Below are 23,431 nucleotides of genomic sequence, written 5' to 3'. Positions count from 1 at the left end.
TCTGTGAGTCCTGATCTCTGAGAAAAATCTAGAGCTCGCCACTCCCTTAATTCCTATGGGGGAAGAACTCTAAGAAGGTTCAAGGTCAAAGTGCAGTCCTAGAGGGACAGAATTGAGCCTCATTAATGAATGTTTTCAGTGGGGAGAGTACAAGTTATCTGAGAAACAGAACTGCAGCATTGCCTGCCTTCTTCTCTTCCTTCCTCAGTGGCTGCTGTTATAGGAGCTTGGTCTTGCCTGTCCCTGTCTAGGGGCCCAGGGAAGGGGTTTGGGGTTTCAGACTTAAGATCTAGTTTCCAGAGCAGGAGGCCACACAAGGATTTGGCCCCAAAGCTCCAATTCATCATAAAGAGAGTGTGTGCCTGGCACCTCCTCGATGTCCTGTCTTACCCTTGGGGCCCGTGGTGGTGGGAGATGGGGATCCAGGTTTGTCTCTCTAGAAACAGGAACCTTAGGACTCCTGGGTTAGAACAGGAATTACATCTTTGCTGACAAGAAAAGGACGGATTTGACCGAGACCCGGCAGAGGGCCTAAAGCAAGCCCTCTGCTGTCTTTCCTGCTCCCCTCTCTCTGGGTTCACTTCTGTTCTCCGCATTCGCCCACACTGACGTCCAGAGGACTTGCAAGTATCCAAGGGAGGGCAATGCAGGGACCAGCTGTCCACAGGTATTTGTTCCTTTCTGACTTTCACATGCTTCCCAGCATCCACCTCTTTGCCTCAGACCCCGTCCCTGACCTCAGGAAGCTCACAGTCTGTCACGGGCAACAGACATGGACATGTGGTGTAGAGAAGCTCCCAGGACCTGTGGGAGCACAGAGGCAGCACCCTAACCCAGCAGGGTCAGAGCGGTCAGAGAAAGCTCCCTGGGGGAGTGAATAGGTAGCTTTCCAGTTGTCCATGTGAGGCATGTGAGTGACACCAGCAAGTACCATGGCCACGTGCTTTCCTCCCAGCACCTCCACGCCCAAACGAGTTTAATCTTCTACCTCCAAGTGCGTTGTTGCCTGTCCTGGAGTCCCCCTACCTCTCTTCAATGTCTCACTCCTAGAGCACTGGGTAAAGTTCAGGCCCAAAATTCTCTCTCTCCACCATCAGGCCTGGCAGCTGCCAGAGAAGGTCCCAGAGTTCCCTGCAGGTGGCGTTTCTACGGATCTTGGCTACACTTAGAGTAAAGCACACATGTGGCCGACGTCCTCATGTTGGGCAGAGGTGGCAGGCAGGGCTGCTCAGAGTCTGATGGGTCAGAGGAGGCCTGGACTCTCTGGAAAGACTCCCCCGACAAGGAACCAGAGTAGCAGTGGAAGGGACCAGACTGTAGACAGAGGGCCCTGACCCACGGCTGCAGGGAAACAGAGGAAGAAAGAGATATTTAGGGGTGAAGCGAGTTACACAAAGAAACAAGACAAAAACCAAGCCGGGTGAGCTGGAAACACTGGTGCATACAGTGCGGTGGGAGACAGAGATGAAGAGCAGGAATTTAGAGAGGTTGGGAGATGATATTTGCAAACAACAGCTTTGACAAGGAGTTATTATCCAAAATATAGAAAGAACTCCTACAACTCAACACCAAGCAAACAAACAATCTAATTTAAAAAAATAGGCAGATGACCTGAGCAGATACCTCTCTCAAGACGACATACAAACGGCCACCAGATATATGAAAAGGTGCTCAACTTCAGTAGCTATTAGGAAATTAAATCAAAACTACAATGAAATGCCACCTCACACTGTTAGAACGGCTATTATCAACAAGACAAGTAGTAAGTGTTGGAGAGATTTGTGGAGAAAAAGGAACCCTCATTCACTGCTGGTGTGAATGTAAACTGGTGCAGCCACTATGGAGGCTCCTCAGAAAATTAGGAATAGAGTTACCATATGACCCAGCAACCCCTTTTTTGGGTATTTACCTGAAAATTTTGAAGACATTTATTCACAAAGGTATACGCACCCTTATCTTCACTGCATTATTCACAGTGGCCAAGACATGGAAACAAAGAATCCTTTGATAGGTGATTGGATAAAGAGGATGTGGTGTATATATACAATGGAATACAGAAGAAAAGATGAAATACTGCCATTTGCAACAACGTGGATAGACCTTGAGAATTATTATGCTAAGCAAATTAAGTCAGCCAGAAAAAGTTAAGAACCATATGGTGGGGGCCCTAGTTGGTTTGGCTCAGCGGATAGAGCGTTGGCCTGGGGACTGAAAGGTCCCAGGTTTGATTCCAGTCAAGGGCACAGGCCCAGGTTGTGGGCTCGATCCCCAGTAGGGGGGCGTGCAAGAGGCAGCCAATCAGTGATTCTCTCTCATCTCCCTCGCCCTCTCTGAAATCAATAAAAATATATTTTTAAAAAACCATATGGGAGGGTGGGAGTGGGGTGGAAGGGGTCAGTGGGAGGAAAAAGGGTGACATCTGTAATACTTTCAACAATAAAGATAAATTTTTAAAAAAGAGCCACGATTTCACTCATATGTGGGATATAAAACTGAAAGTAACAAATGAACAAACAAAAACTCCTCTTCACAGACAACAGTACAGTGGTTACCAGAGGGAAGGGAGTGGGGGTAGTACAGGGTAAAAGGGTCAAATGTTTGGTGATTTGACTTTGGGTGCTGGCCAGGCAATGCAATACACAGATCATGTATCATAGAAATGTACACTTGAAACCTAAATCTCATTAACCAATGTCACCCCAATAAATTTAATTTAAAAAAGAATTTAAGGAAGAAGGCAAACAGAGATGCAGAGACTAGGACATACCAGGGGCTATTAGGTCTCTCCTCCTGCCTCCTACGGACACACACGAGGCATCACAGGGTGGGATGAAACAGGGTAGAGATCTGAATGGGAACTAGTGATGCTGATCTTGGCTTCTCTGCGCAAACCCTGGTAGGAGAGGTGCTGGTGGCAGAGGTGGGGGAGATCTTAAACTTTTCCAGCGCGCAAAATTTCATTATCAAAACTCAAAGAAGCGCCTGGATAGCGTTGCTCAAGAGTTGAGCGTTGACCTAACGAACCAGGAGGTCTCAGTTGGATTCCCGGTCAGGGCATATGCCCAGGTTGTGAGCTTGATCCCCAGTGTGGGGCATGCAGGAGGCAGCCAATTAATGATTCTTATCATTGATGTTTCTATCTCTCTCTTCCTCTCCCTTCTTCTCTGAAATCAATAAAAATATACTTATGCCAAAACCGGTTTGGCTCAGTGGATAGAGCGTCGGTCTGTGGACTGAAGGGTCCCAGGTTCGATTCCGGTCAAGGGCATGTGCATTGGTTGCGGGCACGTCCCCGGTGGGGGATGTGCAGGAGGCAGCTGGTCGATGTTTCTCTCTCATCGACGTTTCTAACTCTCTATCCCTCTCCCTTCCTCTCTGTAAAAAATCAATAAAAATATATTAAAAAATAAAATAAAATAAAAATAAAAATATACTTAAAAAAAAAAAAAAAAAAAAACTCAAAGAGGCAGGTTGGAGGCTGGAGACCTGGCTTCTGGCCTGGCTCTGACACTACCTCATTCCGTCACCTTGGGAAGGTCACTTCCATCTCTGGGTCTTACTTTACTATGTAATGAGGGTAATACTCCCTGTTCTGCCTCCTTCCAATAGGTTACTGTGCAGTGAAGGATAAAATGAAATGGTATGGGGAGGAGGGGCCAGCCTGGAATGGTGGTTCAGAGTTTGGCTCTAGGGTCAGTCTGTCTGGACCTCACCCCTTACTAGCTGTGTGGTGTAGGGCTGGTTGCTTCCCTTCTCTGTGCCCTAGTTCCCTCATTTGTAGAACAGGGGTGATGACAGTACCCACAGCTGGCTCTGGGTGTGGATTCATGGCCTGGTGTGCCTGGAACTCTGAGTGGTGCTATGTCATGGTGAGGCTGGGGCTCCTTGTCCACTGTCCGCAGAGCCCAGCAGGAGGGAGGAGAGACCCACGAGGAGGGCAGCTGTGGTTTCTTCCCTGGGAATGGCCTGTTCCAATAGGTTCCCTTGGAAAAGCCTGTTCCCACCTAGAGAAGCGGTGGCCCAGGTGGGCCCTGGCACAGCAGGTTTTGAAGGGAAGGGAAGTCATGGCTGAAAGTGACTTGGGAATCATCTAGTCCAGTTGGGTTTTTATACAGATAGGGAAACGGAGGCCCAGAGAGGGAATAATTAGTCACAAAGAGAGCTAGGGCAGGGCCTGGACAACAGCCCAGGTCTCTAATGCCGGCCTCCATCTTGGAAGGTGGCCTGAGGGAGTGCTGAGGGCAGTAACAGGGACAGAGGGTTCCCCAGGCGAGGGAGGAGAAGGCCCGGGAGCACTGTGTGTGTGAGATCAGCCCTGCCCTCCATCACCTCTGTGCCAGAAGGACCGCTCTGGGGCCTGGTCAGCTGTCTCCTGTGAGGGAGGGGGGTCCACAGAGGGGACAGGTGGGTCAGCTCGCCCAACCACTGCCCCTTACCTCCTCTGGGAGAGCTTAGCTATCCCCACAGGTGTCTGCTGTAGAGGGTTTACTTTATTTTTCCTTTTTAATTAGAAGAGGGTGGTTTTTTTCTTATAAAGGAGCCATCCAGAGCAGCCTGCTCATCCCCCAATGGAGCCCCTGTCCCAGAGGCCTGCAGTCCTACCTGAGTTTCCTAGGCGGCAGGACCTAGACTTGCACTGCTTGTCTGTAGAGAAGAAAGAGAAAATCAAAGACTTAATAGTTCTAAGGATGGGAAGTGGCCCTGTGGGCCATCCCTGACTTGCTCTAGGAAAGCTGGTACTTTTCCCTCTAATTCTGCTTCCTTCTGGTGAGACCTATCTTGCCGAGGTTTGACTTGATTTGTGAGCAGTGGGGCCAGAAGGGAGCCAGCCCTCAAAAACCAGGGTCTGCTCTACGTACTCCTGCTGCTCCCTCGTCTCCCCGCCACACCCACCTCTGCCTCTCCGAGCCCATCCCGGCCAAGCACAGGCTAGCTTATGTTCTGTGCATGTCGTCCTCACCTCTGGCAACTCATGCACTCATGTCCGAGGTGGGAACTGAAGCCACACAGGACATTTTCCCATGGTAGATGTGGTCCCAGTTCCAGCAGACAGTCTGCCTCTCGCTATGAAAGCGGCCTTGCCAGCCCCTGGGCATTGCTCAGCCGGGACCAGTAGCCCACAGTAGTCCACAGATTAGGGACCTGGGCCCATCCTCATGATTTCTCCTTTGGCTGGTCCCAGGGGGATGGACAGGAAGAGCATCTGAGGCCTGCCACAGCCTGAACTGGACCTTAGGGGCACAGCACCTACGTGAGGTCTTCCCACCCCCACCCTGGCCCCCGCCCAGCACACACGACAGCACGGGATTTCTGTTCAAATAAACACGCCCCTCTTGGAAACTGAGGTTGGGGCTCTTGTCAATTCTGGCAACAATGATCTGTGTGTCAGTACTGATTCCCTTCTGGCTTCCAGGCGGGAGGAAAGCCTGACCAGGTCTGTTTGGCCCTCAAATGGCCAAAGGCCCCTGCCTTGGTCAGAAAACCCTCTTAAGCCTTCCAGCAGGCAGGTGACCAGCTCTGGTTCAGACACCACCAGGGACGAGAAGCCTCCGGCCTCAGAAGGTTCTGTCTCCCCTGAGATGGAGGGACGGAGGTGGGAAGGAGGGGCGTACAGGACAGTCTGTGCCCCTCTCACGGTTGGTTGGTTTTTAGTGTTTCTGCATGCATTCCCTGAAAGCAGGGTGGGGAGCTCACCTTCTGCACAGGTGCTCACCCACAGGCCCCTCTCACCTTTGATGTACTCGCAGTTGTACATGCTGTGCTTGCCCAGGGCCCGGAGGTAGATGCGGGTGGGACCCTGGACAGGTCTGCTGCTGTTGATCACCTGAAAGGTCTCAAAGGGGGGGATCAGCACCTCCTCCTCCTCGGGGAAGAAGGAGTAGCCCCTGATAGGGACACCAAGGCAGGTCCAGATGCCAAAGAAGGTTTCCTCACCAAAATGCTGGGCTGTGGCATTCTTCAGGGACGCCGAGGCAAAGCCCCCCAGCCGGATGGTGGCCCCGGGCCCTGCTGGCTGGAAGCGCAGGCCTTGTACCCCTCGGAACACCTGGCGGCACTGGGGAGAACGCTGGGCCTTGCTTAGCAGCTGCAGGGCCTCGGTCAGCAGGAAATGGAAGGTCTTGAAGGAGAAGTGTTGGAGGTAGTGGACACGGGTGCGGCCCGCCTCGCGCAGGGCCGCATTGAACTCCTTGTGCAGGGGGGTGTTGGCTGTGTAGGCCAGGAGGGCCACCCCATGCTCATCACGGAAGCCGGGGGGTGGTGGGGACATCAGGGTGTGGCTGAGGCCCCACTCTGGCCCCCAGGCTTTGCGCTCCTGCCATTGGCTGCTGGCCAGCACCCAGCTGTCAGCATACACTTTGTTGGCCTGGAACTCGGTGCGGTTGAGATCTGGGAGAGCAGCTGTCATGGCTGCTGCACAGCCAGCATACTGGTCATCAAAGGAGGTTGGGGCCATGTCCAGGGGCCTTTCTTGAGAGAAGAGTCCTCGTCGTGTGATGGGGTGGCTCTGGGGTGGGAGAGGGAGCAGCAAGGACTGAGAGGATGGGCCCTAGGAGTATGGGAGCCTGTCCAGCTTTCCCCGCCACTGAGCTGAGAAAGACACTCTAAGGGCCCCACACACACCTGGAGGGGAAGGGGGCTGGGACCTGCTAACTGCCAATTCCCCGAGGCTGGGGTTTGGGGCTGTCCCCTCGGGCTGAGCGAGTCCCGAGGGAAGCATCAGGCATTCTCTCCTCCCTCCGCTCCTCCTCTCAGAGTTCAGAAGAAGCTGATGCTCAGCTCCCTGCTGGCATGGGGACAGCAGAGGATGACCATACCTGAAGTGCTTCCATGAGGCCCATGGACACAAGCAGCAGAGACATCATAGCAGGAGTCTGCATGTTGGACGTGACCTTGGGTAAGTTGCTGTCTCTTTTGGGGTCTCCGTTTCCTCATCTGGAAAATGGGAATGTTAACCTAGACAGTTTAATAAACATTCATTGACATCTGGCACAGAGTCACAACATAGAAATGGAGGCTCAGAAGACAGAAAGAGGACCCTTCTTGCTGGAAGCAACATGGAGACTTTCTGGAAGAGGTGACATGTGAACAGGGACTTGCAGGATGAATAGGAGAATAAGGCCTCAATCAGTGGAGACAAGGAGAGAGGAAAGTTTGGAGTTTGGGGTGGGAAAAGAGTTTGAAGGAGCAGGAATGAGAAGAGCAAAGGTATTGGAGTAGGAACTCTCAGGATGTAAAGAGTAAGAGGCATTTTGTCTAGTGTGGTAGAACTTGCAGTGTGAGAATGTCCAAAAGATTTGGGCCACCCGGCCGGTGTGGCTCAGTAGTGAGCAGTTCAGTGTTTACCCAGGAACCCAGAGATCACCGGTTTGATTCCTGGTCATGGCATATGGCAGGCTGTGGGCTCCATCCCCAGTATGTGGGGTCCAGGAGGCAGATGATCGATGATGTTCCTCTCTCATAGATGTTTCTCTCTCTCTCTCTCTCTCTCTCTCTCTCTCTCAAAATCAATAAAAACATATTTTTTAAAAAAGATTTGGGCCAATCCTGACGGAGCTTGACTGCCATGGTGAGAAGCCGTGGCTGCACCTGGGGGACCTAAGGCTGGAACAGGGCAGAACAGGGGAATGGTCAGCAGCGGGGGCCACAGCAGGACTCCAGAGACAGCTTAAAGCAGGGCTTGGGATCCAGAGACCTCCCCGCTCCCTCCAGTCCTGCTGAGAGCTGAGCCTTCATTCCCTGAGTCCTCAACTGCTTCTGGGGCCGGGACAGATGTAGATCCCCAGGCGGGGAGGAAAGAGGGACTCGGTGACGGGGGAGGACAGAGGGTACCTGTTCCCCCAAGGAAAGCTGGAGAGAACCACAGCCTCCTGCACCCTGTGGGTGGGCACACTGGGAGTCCCAAGTAGCACCAAGAAGAAGGCATCCCAGCTTTGGGTCAGGGTTGGAACAGAAAGTTTCTAAGCCAGTGCTGATGCTGCTTTTCTGTTTATTTTATTATAAAGTAATGCATGCTTGTGAAAAAAAATGCATGAGTGAAACACAAAATCCAAGTTCCCTTTTTTCTTTCTTCCCTCGACGTTCCCCTTCTCACTCTTACCCATGCCTGCTAGCAGGGAGGGGGTGACCTGTGATAAATACCTTTCAGGACCTTTCCCTATGCACATAAAAATAATATTTTGTATATATGTACATAGCTTTTTTTAAAATATATTTTATTGATTTTTTACAGAGAGGACGGGAGAGGGAGAGAGAGTTAGAAACATCGATCAGCTGCCTCTTGTACACCTCCTACTGAGGATGTACCCGCAACCAAGGTACATGCCCTTGACCGGAATCGAACCTGGGACCCTTGAGTCTGCAGGCTGACGCTCTATCCACTGAGCCAAACCGGTTAGGGCTATGTACATAGCTTTTTAAAAATATATTTTTAATTGATTTTTTACAGAGAGGAAGGGAGAGGGAGAGAGAGTTAGAAACATCTATGGATGAGAGAGAAACATCGATCAGCTGCCTCCTGCACACCCACTACTGGGGATGTGCCCACAACCAAGGTACATGTCCTTGACTGGAATTGAACCTGGGACCCTTCAGTCCACAGGCCGACGCTCTATCCACTGAGCCAAACCAGTTAGAGCTGTACATAGTTTTATACATACATTTAATGTATTTAAATACATATACACAGTTTTCTGCATACAACCTGTTTTTGCTTTTTGTCATTTTTTTTTAAATAAAAAGGGAAGCCAAAACCGGTTTGGCTCAGTAGTTAGAGCGTCAGCCTGTGGACTCAAGGGTCCCAGGTTCGATTCCGGTCAAGGGCATGTACCTTGGTTGCGGGCACATCCCTGGTAGGGGGTGTGCAGGAGGCAGCTGGTCGATGTTTCTCTCTCATCGATGTTTCTAGCTCTCTATCCCTCTCCCTTCCTCTCTGTAAAAAATCAATAAAATATATTTTAGAAAAGAAAAAATAAAAAGGGAAGACTGACCAGTGTGGCTCAATGGTTGAGCATTGATCTATGGACCAGGGGGTGGAGGTTGTGGGCTCAATCCCCAGTGGCGGGGGGGGTGCCGTGCAGGAGGCAGCCATGATTCTCTCTCATCATTGATGTTTCTATCTCTCTCTCCCTCTCCCTTCCTCTCTGAAGTCAATAAAAACGTATTTTAAAAAAATGAAATCCTATATAATAAAAGGCTAATATGCAAATTGACCAAACAGTGGAATGACTGATCGCTATGATGTGTACTGACCACCAGGGGGCAGACGCTCAACGCAGGAACCTGGCTCATGGCTGGCAAGCACAGCGGTGGTGGCGGGAACCTCTCCCGCCTCCATGCCAGCAGTCAGACATCCCCTGAGAGCTCCCGGACTGCAAGAGGATGCAGGCTGGGCTGAGTGACCCCCCCCCCCCCCGCCCTCGAGTGCACAAATTTCGTGCACCGGGCCTCTAGTAGAAAATAAAAAGGGAACATGCTTACATATACACAGTCTGTAACCTTATAATATATCATGGACTTCTTCCATGTCACACATATAATCTACCTTGTCCATTATAATGGCAGCATGGTATTCCCTAGTATAGTTAAACCATAATTTAAGCATTTCCTTATTAATGGACACAAGTTTTTTTTCTAATTTTTTATATTAACATATATTGCATGAACATCCATATAAATATTTGTCTACTTGTGTGCATATTTTTATAGCAAAGATATCAAGAAGATGATATTTAAAAGATATGAATATTGTTTTATTTTGATAGGCACTGCCAGATTGCCATTCAAAAGGTACCAGTTTGCCCTCCCACTAACAATGAATAAGCGTGTCCTTTTCTCTACATCTTTGCCAACACTGGATATTATTTTTAAAATATTTTTATTGATTTCAGAGAGGAAGGGAGAGGGAGAGAGAGATTGAAACATAAAAGAAAAAAAAGAAACATCAATGATCAATGATGAGAGAAAATCATTGATTGGCTGCCTCCTGCATACCCCTTACTGGGGATTGAGTCTGCAACCCGGGCATGTGCCCTTGGCCGGAATCGAACCTGGGACCCTTCAGTCCTCAGGCTGATGCTCTATCCACTGAGCCAAACTGGCTAGGGCAACACTGGATATTATTAATATCTCCTTAAGTTTCACTTAACTGGTGGGCATAAATGGTATCTGCTTTTTAATTAATATCTCTTCTGACTAATAGGATCATTCATAACTTAATTTTTAATTTTAAAGTTTTTACTTTTCTAAAGTGTAGTACATTTTTATTGTTCAAAATTTCAATAGTCCAAAGGCATACAGTGAAATGTGTTTTTCTCACTAATTCCCCAATTCCAACCTCATCTCCCAGAAGTGGCCAATGTGACTGTTTTTTTGTGTATCCTTCCAGAAGTACACTATGCACACACAAGCAAATCCACAGGCATTTCTGCTTCCCTTCTTTTGCACAAATGATAATGCATTCAGTGGTTCTTTATCTTTGAGAATCTGATGAAAGCTAAGACCTCACCTCAGAAATGGATACCTGCACCTTCACACGAATATTTCACAAATTGCCTGGCCGGTGTGGCTCAGTGGTTGAGCATCAACCTATGAACCAGGAGGTCACAGTTCAAGTCCCAGTCAGGGCACATGCCCAGGTTGCGGGTTTGATACCTCAGTGGGGAGGGGGCAGTGTACAGGAGGCAGTGGATTCTTTCTCATCATTGATGTTTCTATCACTCTCTCCCTCTTCCTTCCTCTCTGAAATCAATACAAATATATTTTTTAAAAAACACAAAACGTTTCACAAATTTCAGGTGGTTATGCCTCTGCCCCAGTGTCACTCAGGTTAAGCATCCCTGATCCATCTTCCCCTCTGGCTCTTGGTGGGGCCTAAGTTTTGACAGTTCACTGACTCTAAGACACTGGGATTCTATGTGTTTATAATGTTACTAGAGGCCCAATGCATGAAAATTCATGCACTGGAGGGGGTGGTCTCTCAGCCCGGCCTGCCCCCTCTCACAGTCTGGGAGCCCTCAGGGGAAGGCGACGCCCCATCACACCTCTGCTGCTGCCACTGCCAGCAGCGCAAGCCTCGGCCGGCCCTGGTTACCTGAGCCTCGGGCGGCCCTGGGCTGCTGGGCAGCCGCCATCCAAGGCTTGCCTGCACCTTGGGCCAGCCCTGGGCGGCTGGGGGGCTGAGTGGACTGGGCACCACCATCTTGTGGCTGTGGATGCCACCATCTTTGAGGGTGGGGCAGTCAATTAGCATATTCCCTCATTATTGGCTGTGAGTGCAGCCATCTTTAAGGATGGGACAGTCAATTAGCATATTCCCTCCTTATTGGCTGTGGGCGCCGCCATCTTTGTGCCATGAGGGTCAATTAGCATATTCCCTCTTTATTAGATAGGATGAGTCTCCAAATATAAGATCTTACATATTGCCAATGTACAATTTAAATTGAGGCCTGAGCTTCTCCGGGCAGTGGAGTTAGCAGCAATATTTATCAAGTTCAACATGTCCCAAGGTGAATTCATTATCTTCTCTCCCTCAACAAAAAAATTTTGAACATCTGTAATGTATCAGGCACTGAGGATAAAATTATGAACAGCAGCCCTGGCTGGGTGACTCAGTTGGTCAGAGTGTCATCCGTACACCAAAAAGGTTGTGGGTTTGATTCCCAGTCAGGGCACATATCTAAGTTACAGGTTAGATCCCTGGTAGGGGCCATGTATGGGAGGCAACCAATTGATGTTCTTTCTCACATCGATGTCTCTCTCTCTCTCTCTCTCTCTCTCTCTCTCTCTCTCTCTTTCTCTCTCGTCTCCTTTCCTCTCTCTGTAAAATCAATAAACATATCCTCAGGTGAGGATAAAAAAGTTATGAACAGCAAAACCCACACCCCTGCTTCTTTAAGTTCTTTTGAAGTGGAAATGGAGCTGAAGTAATTTCAAGTCGCATATGATGCATGCACCAGAAGGAACTAAAAGAGCCTAACAGGAACAAATTGTACCAGGAGTGAGGTTTAAATGAAGAGCTGACCAGAGGAGGCACAGAGTATACAGAATTGAAAACAGCGTCACCATGGGCCATAAAGCATGAGACTCTGCTCCCCAACTCCAGGAGGGAATTCTGATGGGCAGGGTATGTCGCAGCAGAATCTACTTGAACTCTTGGCTGTGGTCCCTGGGAATCCACACAAGAAGCTTGAGCTTCTATAATAGATCCTCTCTTTCTTGTGGAGAACCCAGCCCATGCGTTCAGGTGGGGCTTACCCTCATGGGCTGAACATATGACTCCAAACTGGTGCTCTACCACCCTGGCTATTGTGATTGGTTCATGGATGGACGCATGACATAAGCAAGGCCAATCAGAGTCTCTCAGGACAGAGTCCAGCCTCCTCTGGTGTTTGAGGCCTCTGTGAGGGGCCCTCTGGGACCTCTTTAGCCTCCTGCCCCACCACCTCTGCTTGGCTTCTACAGTACAGAACAAAGGTCCAGGCAAGGCTCCACTATTCTCCTCTCTGTTGGAATGCCCTTCTTTTGCTACTCACTTTTCCAGGCTTAGCTCAAGGGTCCCCTCCTCCGGGAAGTCCTCTACTCCTCTGGGCTCCTGTATCGCCCCATGCTTTCCTGTGTCCATCCTGATCATACAGTGCTGCTCTTAGGTGTCTGAGGGCGAGACCTGTATGACCTATTCTTGGTTCCCAGAGGTCAGCCCAAGGCTAGGCCCAGGTGAGGCCTTTCGGAATATTTGCTGAGAATCTGAGAGGCTCTCTGGGTGCAACTAGCAAGGTAGACCACTGCAAGCAGGTGGATCAATGACTTTGGGGACCAGTGTTGTGGGCAAATGGAGTGGGGGGCCAGAGTAACTGGGAGGCTTGGGAGTCGAGGAAATGGAGGCACCAGGCAACCCATTTTCATATCCCAGCTGCCCTTCTGTCCTCATCTGCCCAGAACACTTCTTGTCAGTTCCCCCTTTTTCAGGCCCTCGCTGAACAATCCTCTCTGTGCATGTGAGTTCAAATGTCTCCCCAGGAATCCCCAAATTCCCCAATGGTTCCAAACCTCTCTGCCAAAGGTACTATGGCCTGAATGTTGTGTCCCCGAAAAATTCACATGTTGGAATCCTAATGTCTGTGTGATGGTATTAGAAGGTGGAGCCTTTGGGAGGTGATTAGTTCCTGAGGGTGGAGCCTACTTGAATGGGATTAGTGTTCTAATAAAAGAGACCCCATAGAGCTCCCTTCCACCCTGTGAGCACGGTGAAAAGGTATGGGCTCTGATCCAGGGAGGGAGCCTTCACCTAACCGTGCTAGCGCCCTGACCTTGGACTTCCAGCCTTCAGAAGTACAAGAGAGACAACAGACTAAGGTAAAAGACTTTCTAAAACTTGTCCTAATGATTCCTAAAACTCCACCATTAATACCCCAAATTTTCCCTAAAAAATACCCTGCCCAGTGCCGGGAGAGGGTGGTGTGCCCCTTACCTAGGGCTTCTCCAGGGCAGGGAAGCTGGTGTTGGTCTCCTGTGATGGCCGCCAGGGAGGGGGAGGGCAGGTTCCTCCTTTATACTGTACCTCCCCCACACAGCTGCTCAGAAAGGTGACACTCCCCCATCTATTTCTGGATATCTCCTCAAGGCTCAGGAACACTAGCCTCTGCCCAGTCTGCCCTGGGCCAGTGTTCTCCCCATAAAAAAAGGGAATCCCTGAAGCTAGAGACAAGGTGGGCTGGGGCGTGGAGGTTCCAGGCTGGAACAACGGCCTCCCGCCTGGATTTGGTCCTAGGCTCAGCACCCCTGGCCTCAGAGAACATCTCCTCACGTTTGTTCCTTTCATGTGAGCATGGAGACTCACCTAAGGTGAAGGAGAGATTCCTAGATCAAGAAGGCTGGGTCTGGGTCCCAGCTCCAGCACTGATTTGCCATGTAATCTTGGAGGACTTTCTGTTTTTAATATATTTTATTGATTTTTTACAGAGAGGAAGAGAGAGAGATAGAGAGTTAGAAACATCGATGATAGAGAAACATCGATCAGCTGCCTCCTGCACACCCCTCACTGGGGATGTGCCTGCAACCAAGGTACATGCCCTTGACCGGAATCGAACCCGGGACCTTTGAGTCCGCAGGCTGACGCTCTATCCACTGAGCCAAACCGGTTTCGGCTTGGAGGACTTTCTGCCTCACTCTGGACCCCTGTTCAATGGCTAGATTTGACTCCATTTCTTGGGGCCTTTCTTGGGTTTCCAAGTCTTGAGAACAGTTCCCCAAAGCCAGAGGATGGAGAGAGGACAAAGCCATGATCCCATTAGATCTGTTCCCAGGAATGTCTCAGAAGGCCTTACTGTCCCAGACAGTATCTTCTGTTCCAGCAACAGCAAAAGCTCCAGTCCCTCCAGGCAGGCAAGATATCCTATCTAATAAAGAGGGAATGTGAAAATTGACCATCATGCTGTGACAATGATGGCGGTGCCCATAGCCATAAGATGGCGGCGCCCAGTCCCCTCAGCCCCACCTGAGTCCCACAGTCCTTTCAGCCCAGCTGGGGTAGGGGGTGGAGGGTAGAAGGCACAAGGTGCAGCCAGACCCACCCTCAGCCCCCCAGCCGCCCAGGGCCGCCCGAGGCTCAGGTAACCAGGGCTGGCCGAGGGTTGCGCTACCAGCAGTGGCAGCAGCAGAGGTGTGATGAGGGCTTTGCCTTCCCCTGATCGCCGGGTTGCCTCCCACCCTTCAGGGCTCCCAGACGGTGAGAGAGGGCAGGCTGGGCTGAGGGACTCCCCCTCCAGTGCATGAATTTTCATGCACTGGGCCTCTAGTGGAAGCAGATGCTGTTTTCACAGTAATGCTGAACAGTAGAGTGGCTTCTGATTTTCTTCTAATCAAGGGGACCTTGTGGGTGGCCAGTCTCTTTGGAGGGGCAGAAGGATTTGTCTTGAAGCTGTTTGCCTGACAAGCATTCTTGCTTTTTAGGATGCCACTCTTTTTTCTTTTCTTTCTTTCTTTTTTTTATTTTTTTATTTTGGAGAGGGAGAGAGAGATAGAAACATCAATGATGAAAGAAAATCATTGATTGGCTGCTCCTGCATGTCCCCCACCAGGGACCAAGCCGGCAAGCCAACAACCCAGGTATGTGTCCTGACTGGGAATTGAACCATGACATCCTGGTTCATAGGTCGATGTTCAACTGCTGAGCCACACCAGCTGGGCTGGAATGCCCCTCTTTCACCTCCCACCTTCATCCAAGCCCAAACACAGTTCACCTTCCTTATTAGTCTGTAGAAAGGCTTTTCGGAAAAAGCAGGATTCTAGGTGAAGGACATTTCTTACTTGGTTGGCAGTCTGAGGGGATGGGGAATAGGGATGGGGCTAAACTAATGAGCCAGACTAGGATGCAAGCCTGGGGTAAGTCTAATCTCCATGCCCACCTCAGCCCCAGCAGGAAGTGGGCAGAGTCTCCTCAGTCCTGACAGTCAGGAACCCCAACTCCTCTGGCCATTCTGGGGGCAACCTCTCTCACCCCCAGAGGCTCAGGCCCTCAGAAAGTTCTTCCCAGAGCTGCTTACTGATACCTCGGCTGGCTCCTTCCCCCATTATCTCTGACTGGGCATCCAAAGCTCAGATCCAGGTTATTTATAGACTGGCCCACACTAGGGGAGGGGATAGGCCAGTGTTTATAAAACACCGGTCTGGGAGGGAGTCTGGCTGGACCTTGAGGATCTGAAACTGAGAGCTCTGCATCTGGTCCAGGCCTACTGACAGAAGGGGGAGGAAGAGAAGGGAGGGGTGGGTGCCCTAAAGAGTGAATCATATGCAAATTGCATGCAAATCAGCAAGTACGCAAGTGGTGACGGGGGGAGGGAGGGAGCGGGCGGCCCTCGTTGGGTTCCCAGGCCTAATGGTCTGGGTACCGGGTTAGGCACCCCTGAGGGAGAGGCCCAGTCTCACCAGCTCCCTCCCCCAACCCTGGAATTGCTTGGAGCCCAAGGGGGTCCTGGAGAAAGAACTCGCAGTTTGGGGAGGGGAGTCAGCCGTTCAGCCCCTTCCTCACCCCTCCTGCTCCCTGGGCCAGAGCGTCAGTCGTTGGGGAAGAGGTGTTGGGTTACTGCCCGGGGCTATAGTTAGCTGTGGGACTCAGCCGGTCCGCCGGATTCCCGGGACCAGCCTGGCTCGTCCAGACTCCGACCGGCACCCGCTGGCCTGACCACACCTTCCCGCTCTCTCGGCCTCTGTGACCTCCAGGTGGGTGCCAGGTCCCTGCCCCCGCCCCTCGCCAGGTGGAGTCAAGTCCCCTGGACCATGGCAAAAAATTAGGCAGAGGCACAGAGTGTAGGGGCATCCGGGGGTCGGAGGAGCCGAGACTTGGGGCTGTGATTGGGCTGGGGTGCGGAGACGGTCATACCCAAGCCCTGCCCACTCCCGTGGCCCCGCCCACTCCCGTGGCCCCGCCCACGCCTGGGCCCCGCGTCCTGGACCATCCTCACTCCACAGCAGAAAAGGTGTGCGCCTCTTCCTCCAGCCCGTTGAAGCCAAGGCTGCACCGCTGCCTCTGGTCCCACCCGCATCCGGACCTCGCTCTCCTGTCTCCCCCAGAGATGATGCAGGCTGCTCTGCTGCTCACCCTCAGCTGCCTCGGCCTTCTCGCCTTCTGGCAGGTAACTGGGGGAACCATCCCCTGCCACTAAGGAAAGAGCTGGGAGGCAAACTCCTCAAAAATCTCTCCCAGGGTCTGTTCTCTAAAACCCCAGTCCTCTTAATGCTATTCCTCTCTGCAATCTTCCTCCCCCCCAGTTCCCATTCCCGCTACTAGAACCCCCATCTTCACCCACTGATCCTCCTTCCTTCATACTCATCCCTCCCTAGGAACGGCCTCTAACTTCCTCATCCCCAATTTCCCATCTCTATCTCCATCCACAGGCTCAGTCTAGGCCAGTGATGGGCAACCTTTTGAGCTTGGTGTGTCAAACTTCACCAAAAAACTGAGCATAACTTGGGTAGTGTGTCACTTTGAGGAAAAAACATTATTTCGCAAATGTTTCATCCTCAGGAGCAGCAAATGTTTCATCCTCGGCATGCGGCCGCCTCAGCAGAAATGGCTACGCGTGTCAGTGCTGACACGTGTGTCATAGGTTCGCCATCACTGGTCTAGGCAAAGTGGATTGGGCCCCCTATGTTCTGCCCTCCTGCAGTCAGTCCCTCGGGGACCAGGGCTCCTCCCCACCCCTCCCCAGGTCTGGGGATGACAGTGGGAGAACACTCGGAGTCTCAGAGCTGACAGTGATTTGGCTGAGCACTGCATGGGAGGGAAAGAGAGTCTGAGGATGGGGTGGGGTCAGGTCATTGGGACACAGTGGCACATCTGTATATCATCTGCACACCGAGTCTTAGAGCCAGAATAGTGCTTGGAAGCCATCTAGCCCCCCTTCCCTCTGAACGTAGGGACCTCTTTCATGACAAGATGACCCCTTTTAGGTTGTACAGAAGTGAAGATCTATATCCTAGCCTCACAATAGCCCTATGGGGTTGGAAGTATGAATTTATAGGTGGAAAACCTGAAGCCCAGAAGAGTTAAGAGACTGGCCAAGATCCCACAGCTAATAGGTGATGAACCCATGTCCGACTCCAGTGCCTACGTTATTTAAGCCCCTGGGCTCTTGCCAAATTATATACACCAGATATTTGGACATAAAAAGTGAGATTCTGTGTTTCTGAACTGATCTGCCAGCTGGCCCCTGTCCAGTGCTCTGAATTTATACCCTTTCCTGTGTGGCTCCTCTCTTCCTTACCACATTAGGCCCCGGCTGTTCCCATCCTGCCCCTGGGCCTGGCTCCAGACACCTTCGATGATGCCTATGTGGGCTGCGCAGAGGAGATGGAGGAGAAGGCAGCCCTTCTGCTGAAGGAGGAGATGGCCCGCCACGTGCTGCTGCGGGAATCCTGGGAGGCAGCCCAGGAGGCCTGGGAGCAGAAGCAGCGAGGGCTCACACTGCCCCCTGGCTTCAAATCCCAGCATGGAATCGCCATCATGGTCTACACCAACTCATCTAACAACTTGTACTGGGAGCTGAACCAGGCGGTGCGGACAGGCGGAGTCTCCCGGGAGTACTACATGAGGCACTTCCCCTTCAAGGCCCTGCATTTCTACCTGACCCGGGCCCTGCAGTTGCTGCAGGGGAGCAAGGGCTGCAGCAGGGGACCTGGGCAGGTGGTGTTCCGAGGTGTAGGCACCCTTCGCTTTGAACCCAAGAGGCTGGGGGACTCTATTCGCTTGGGCCAGTTTGCCTCCAGCTCCCTGGATGAGGCAGTGGCCCACAGATTTGGTAATGCCACCTTCTTCTCCCTAAGGACTTGTTTTGGGGCCCCCATCGAGGCCCTGTCTGTTTTTCCCAAGGAGCGCGAGGTGCTGATCCCTCCCCACGAAGTCTTCTTGGTCACCAGGTTCTCCCAAGATGGAGCCCAGAGCCTAGTGACTCTCTGCAGCTATAATAAGACCTGCAGCCACTTTAACTGCGCCTATCTGGGTGGTGAGCTGTGCATGAGGGAAGCAGGACTGGCAAAGAGGGTGAAATAAGCCAGGATGTCCCTACCGATCCCCAGGGCCTGCAGGAGATCTAGTTGGTTAAAGGTAGAAGTCAGCTGCAGTTACGGTTCTCCGTGACTTAGGTCCTACCCGCTCTTAGAAAGAAGGTCCCGCCAGTGTTTTCCAGATCTGTGCATATTCGCAAATGATTCTGTAAATGTGCTCAAAAGGTCCCATGTGCTATAGAGTCTAATAGAGCAAAAGAGCCCAGTCCAGGGGGTCAGCAAGGAGAGGGAAGTGACAGGAATGCTGCTTCAGATCTCAGGAGGCCCTGGGCTTTACAGGTCCACAGGACACATCCGTGCTATTCCCAAGTGGGGAGGCAGGGACAGAGTGGAGCAGTGACTGGAGCTAGGGAGGGAGCAGGGATGGATAGGCTATCTGGGAAGATTTCCTGGGGTGAGGAGGAGGAAAGGAAGCCAGAAGTTTGCATTTAGGGGAAGGGAAAGATGGATTGAGAAGGGGAAAGGCCAGTGCCAGAGCCTGGTGGGAAGGGGTATTTGGGGTGTGAGGGTCTGTCTACATGAAGGTCTCACCAAGCTGTCTATTCCAGGGGAGAAGAGGCGGGGCTGTATGTCTGTACCAAGTGAGTTACCCTCCTTCCCCTCCCTCAGCTGCTTTGACTCCTCCCGATTTTGCTGTCCCCTCACCTTCTTTTCTTCTCTCTTCAGCAGGGGGGGCAGCCAGACCCATCATCCAACAGGGCCTTCTCTCTGCTCTCCTGGAAGACCCTACACTTGGCCCCCGGGGGGTTCCAGCTCTCGGGAGCTGGGTCCTTGAAAGTCCAATGCCTGCCACTTAGGGGTCCTGGGAACTGTTGACCTTCATAGGAAGAAGGGGGCCTTCGAGAAGCCTCAAGAAGCAAGAACATGGTTTCAGACCCAGCCCTAGAAGCCATCTCCCCAACCGGGATGTGGGGGATCTGAGGCCATGGAAGGGTGGACACTCCCTGGGACAAGTAAAGGTAGTGCTGTGATGACCTCTTGATTAAACAGTGTTGGAGTGTGGTGACATCGAATTTCATGATCAGTTTATTCCATGAGACGGGACCATCTGCCCTGCTCTGGCCTTGCAGGGCTGAGGGACTTAAAAGAATGACCTCTTTCTCTCTCCTAGACATGGTCCCCTGTGCAGACCCCTGTCACACACTATAACTTGCAAACCCAGAAGCTTTAACAGCCCGAGGTTCCTCTCAACATCCTGAAGGCAGGAAGGGGACAGATGGATTCCTCAGCTCATTCGTCAGATGAGGAAGGCAAAGCCAAGGAGGAAAGCCTGGAGCCAGGATGTGGTGGGAACTGGGAACCTTAGGCATTTAGTTTCTCGTAAGTGTCGTGTTTTCTCCAAGCTTTTGTACATGCTGTTTCCTGTGCCTAGAACTCCCTCTCCTCCATATTGTCCCATCAACCTCCTGTTTATCCTTCAGGATTCTGTTCTGCCCTCCAGGTCTCTAGGAAGCAACCTGATTCTGAGGCTGGGGCTGGGCCCTCTCCTCTGAGCTCTAACAGCCCCTGTGCTTCCTTCCATCATAGGCTGTTGGGCATCCCGTACAATTACAGTTTGTTTCCTTCTGCTACTCTAGACTGTCAGCACTAGTATGCATGCATTTGTTTCCAGTACAGGTGCTTAGTAAATGTTTGTTGAACAAACTATTGATCAACCAGTTAAAGGAAGGCCTTCCTCACCTGGGGATCCAGGGACCTCAGAGCTCCAGAGTTGGCCTGTTGCCCTGTAGTGCTGGCCTGGAGTCCCTTGCTTAGAGAGATCCACAGGTAACACGTTTTAAGGGGAATAGCTAGACCTGGCAGTAATACCGGTCTAAATTAGAAAGGGGCTCCTCTGGCATATGGGGCGGCTCAGTTGGTTGGGATGTTGTCCGGATACACCAAGGTTGCAGGTTCAATCCCCAGTCAGGGCACATATAAGAATCAACCAATGAATGCATGAATAAATGGAATAACAAGCCTCTCTCTCTCTCTCTAGAAGAAAGCAATTAATAAAAATAAAAATAGAGTTTAGGGCCAGCGGTTTGGAGCTCGCCGAGGGGCTGCCCACTGCTCCGTGGCCGCGTCTCCACCCTGTTCCCGGGCCGGGTTCCATGGCTTCCCGCGGGAGGAAGCGGAAGGCCGAGGCGGCGGTGGTCTGGGCAGCTGAGAAGCAGGAGAAGCTGACTGGCGGCCAGAAGGAAGTGAAGGAGGCGACGGTCGTTATCGAGCATTGCACGAGTTGACGCGTGTACGGGCGCAACGCCGCGGCCCTGAGCCAGGCGCTGCGCCTAGAGGCCTCGGAGCTCCCGGTGAAGGTGAACCCTGCCAAGCCCCGGAGGGGCAGCTTCGAGGTGACGCTGCTGCGCCCGGACGGCAGCAGTGTGGAGCTCTGGACTGGGATTAAGAAGGGGCCCCCACGCAAACTCAAGTTCCCTGAGCCGCAAGAAGTCGTGGAGAAGCTGAAGAAGTACCTTTCGTAGGACGGCTTGGGCTGAAATCCTCATGCTGAGCTTTCTGTTTCTGGTGATGAAGGAGCATTTATGACGGGACATGGCCAAACTTCAGTTATGTGCCTGAAGCTATAGTTTCTTCCCCTGAAGAACTGATGGTTCAGTTATGAGGCAACACTAGTAAGGCATTGAAAAGTTCTTGGATTTGGTTTAATAAAAGTTGAAATAAAATAAAAAATAAAAATAAATACATTAGGTAGGGACTCTCATGCCAAGCCAAACTGAGTTGGAGAGCAGATAAGAAAGGTGTGTGAGCCCCTTGGAGGTCTGGCCTCCTCTCTTAGGCTCTGTCAGCCTTCTAATTCCCAGTTTGTGGGGCACTTTTCCCTCAGCTTCTTAACGTGTTTTCTGTTTTTGTTTTTTGGCCCACTTTGCGGCAAAAAGATTTGCCTGGAGCTCATAGGGTGCCGGTGGCTTGGGATGAGAGGGGTATGGACTTCTGTTTAAGCTGGATGATAGGGTTGGAAATTTAAGAAATGGCCAGAGCCAGGAAAAGGGAAAGACATGCCATGTGTGAGAGCAGGAATTAGGAACAGGCTTTCCGGGAACACACCTGCAGACAGACAAGCCAGGGTGTGCAGACAAATGGACGGCAGAGACAGTACAGGTGCAGTCAGGCCTGATGTGGAGGACTCACCGGTGAGGTACTCACAGAGGTGGGGGTTGTGGGATACTGTGGCTTCTTGGATTTGCAGCAGGAGCAGCAACAGCAAATAAACCAGAAAATTCTCCTAATTTAGGTGGCAGGGAGAGGTTATTCAGAAGACAGGGTCGAGGGAAGTGGGGGCAGGAGGTGGGGGATGGTGCTGGGGTTGGAAGTGAGAGCTCTGAGGTCATTCCTGAGAAGGTAGCAAACGGCCTTGGGGGAGGGCAGGGTGTTGAAGGGCACAGGCAGGGTCAGGTCCTCTTGGAAGCAGGACAGGTAGAGCTCGGAGCGAGCGAACTTCCATTCCACATCGGCATCGTCCTGTGGCCCAGGAGGTAGGGGCTCTGTGAGGACCACTTTGATACCCAGTCTTCCTGCCCACTGAGTCTGCCTCGTTTCCCCCATCCTCACATCTCTTCTCTTCTGCTCAAGGTGCCAACCACTTTCTTCTCTCCATTAAAAAAAAAAAATAGTGTGATTGAGTCCTGGCCACTTTGCTCAGTGGTTGGAGCATCAGCCCATGGATCAGGGGGTCTTGGGTTTAGTTCCCGGTCAAGGGCATATGCCTCGGTTGCAGGTTTGATCCCGACTGATGTGTCTCTCTCACACCGATGTTTCTCAAACTCTCTCCCTCTTTCTCCCCCTCCTCCTTCCCTTCGCTCCACTCTCTCTGGAAAATCAGTGGAAAAAATATCCTCTGGTGAGGATTTTAAAAAAATTGTTATTGATTTTTATTTTTATTTATTTATTTATTATTAATTAATTAATTTATTTTTAATTTAATTTAATTTTTTTAAATTTCTCTACTGATTAAGGTGTCACATATTTGTCCTCATCCCCCCATTCCGATCCCACACCCCTCCCCACAGATGCCCCAACCCCCTGTTGAACTCAACCGTTGGACAGGCTCATATGCATGCACACAAGTCCTTTGGTTGATCTCTCCCCCCCCCCACAACCTCCCCTATCCTCCCTCTGTTATTGATTTTTAGAGAAAAAGGGAGAGGGAGAAAAAAAACCCTCTAGTGAGGATTAAAAAAAATAATATTGTTATTGATTTTTAGAGAGAGAGGAAGAGAGGTAGAGAGAGAAACATCTATGAGAGCGGAACGTAGATCAGCTGCCTCCTGCACAGCCTCTATAGGGGGTCGAGCCTGTAACCCGGGCATGTGCCCTGACCAGGAATGGCAACCGTTTGGTTCATGGGATGATCCCCAACCAACTGAGCCACACCAGCCAGGGCATCTTCTCCCATTTTTATCTCCATTCTGGTCCATCACCCCCATTTCCCCTGCCTGTGTCCCGCTCTCCTCCTTCCTCCCCATTATTTTTATCCTTCTGACATTCAATTCCCGCCCAGGCATTTTTCCAGCCACTAACCCTAACCTACTCACTTCCTTCCCTTTTTCTTTTCATGTTCCCATCTACTTTTCTAAAATGCACCTTTCCTCCTAACCATAGAGTGGAAAGAGCACTAGTCTTGTCACCTAACAGCATTACTAGGACCCTCATTTTACAGCTGAGGAAAATGAGGCCGAGAGGAAAACTTGTCTCCAGTCACAAAACAAGACAATTGTAGAGGCAGACGGGAACCCAAGTGTCTCCACTGCTTGTATCCTATTCCCCTCTACCCTTTTCTCCCTTCTCCCTGGCCGAGGCTGGCCTCAGTTCACGTCCCTCAATCTTCTGGGAGGAGTGGGTGATCATGGCAATGAGCATGTTGAGCGGCACAATG

General features: G+C 51.3%; 2 protein-coding genes and 1 pseudogene across 6 annotated transcripts; 2 read left to right on the top strand and 1 right to left on the bottom strand.

Annotated features, from left to right (window-relative positions):
• Positions 1-1,243: 1,243 nt before the first annotated feature.
• On the bottom strand, positions 1,244-13,519 carry ART1 (ADP-ribosyltransferase 1). Its single transcript, XM_054725623.1, has 5 exons — positions 13,466-13,519; positions 6,815-6,933; positions 5,731-6,510; positions 4,603-4,644; positions 1,244-1,341 (listed from the first exon to the last, which is right to left on the bottom strand). Exons 2-5 carry the CDS (start codon positions 6,876-6,878, stop codon positions 1,244-1,246), a joined length of 984 nt encoding a protein of 327 aa, XP_054581598.1. The 5' UTR covers positions 6,879-6,933; positions 13,466-13,519.
• On the top strand, positions 13,243-19,564 carry ART5 (ADP-ribosyltransferase 5). Of its 5 annotated transcripts, none has more exons than XM_054725622.1 (5): positions 13,243-13,350; positions 16,567-16,628; positions 17,768-18,497; positions 19,107-19,139; positions 19,225-19,564. In XM_054725622.1, exons 2-5 carry the CDS (start codon positions 16,569-16,571, stop codon positions 19,353-19,355), a joined length of 954 nt encoding a protein of 317 aa, XP_054581597.1. In that variant the 5' UTR covers positions 13,243-13,350; positions 16,567-16,568; the 3' UTR covers positions 19,356-19,564. The 5 variants fall into 5 exon arrangements, with proteins under 5 accessions (XP_054581597.1, XP_028013979.2, XP_054581596.1 ...); XM_028158178.2 differs by lacking the exon at positions 13,243-13,350 and adding an exon at positions 15,847-16,215; XM_054725621.1 differs by lacking the exon at positions 13,243-13,350 and adding an exon at positions 15,847-16,215 and having other exon boundaries at positions 16,468-16,628.
• Positions 19,565-20,570: 1,006 nt separating this feature from the next.
• LOC129151182 (selenoprotein H-like) lies at positions 20,571-21,222 on the top strand (annotated as a pseudogene).
• The last annotated feature ends 2,209 nt before the right edge of the window (positions 21,223-23,431 follow it).

The sequence above is a fragment of the Eptesicus fuscus genome, chromosome 13 (genome assembly GCF_027574615.1).
Source record: "Eptesicus fuscus isolate TK198812 chromosome 13, DD_ASM_mEF_20220401, whole genome shotgun sequence".
NCBI lineage: Eukaryota > Metazoa > Chordata > Mammalia > Chiroptera > Vespertilionidae > Eptesicus > Eptesicus fuscus.
The sequence above is the reverse complement of the archived record's forward strand: the minus strand, read 5'-3'. Positions and strand labels throughout refer to the sequence as shown.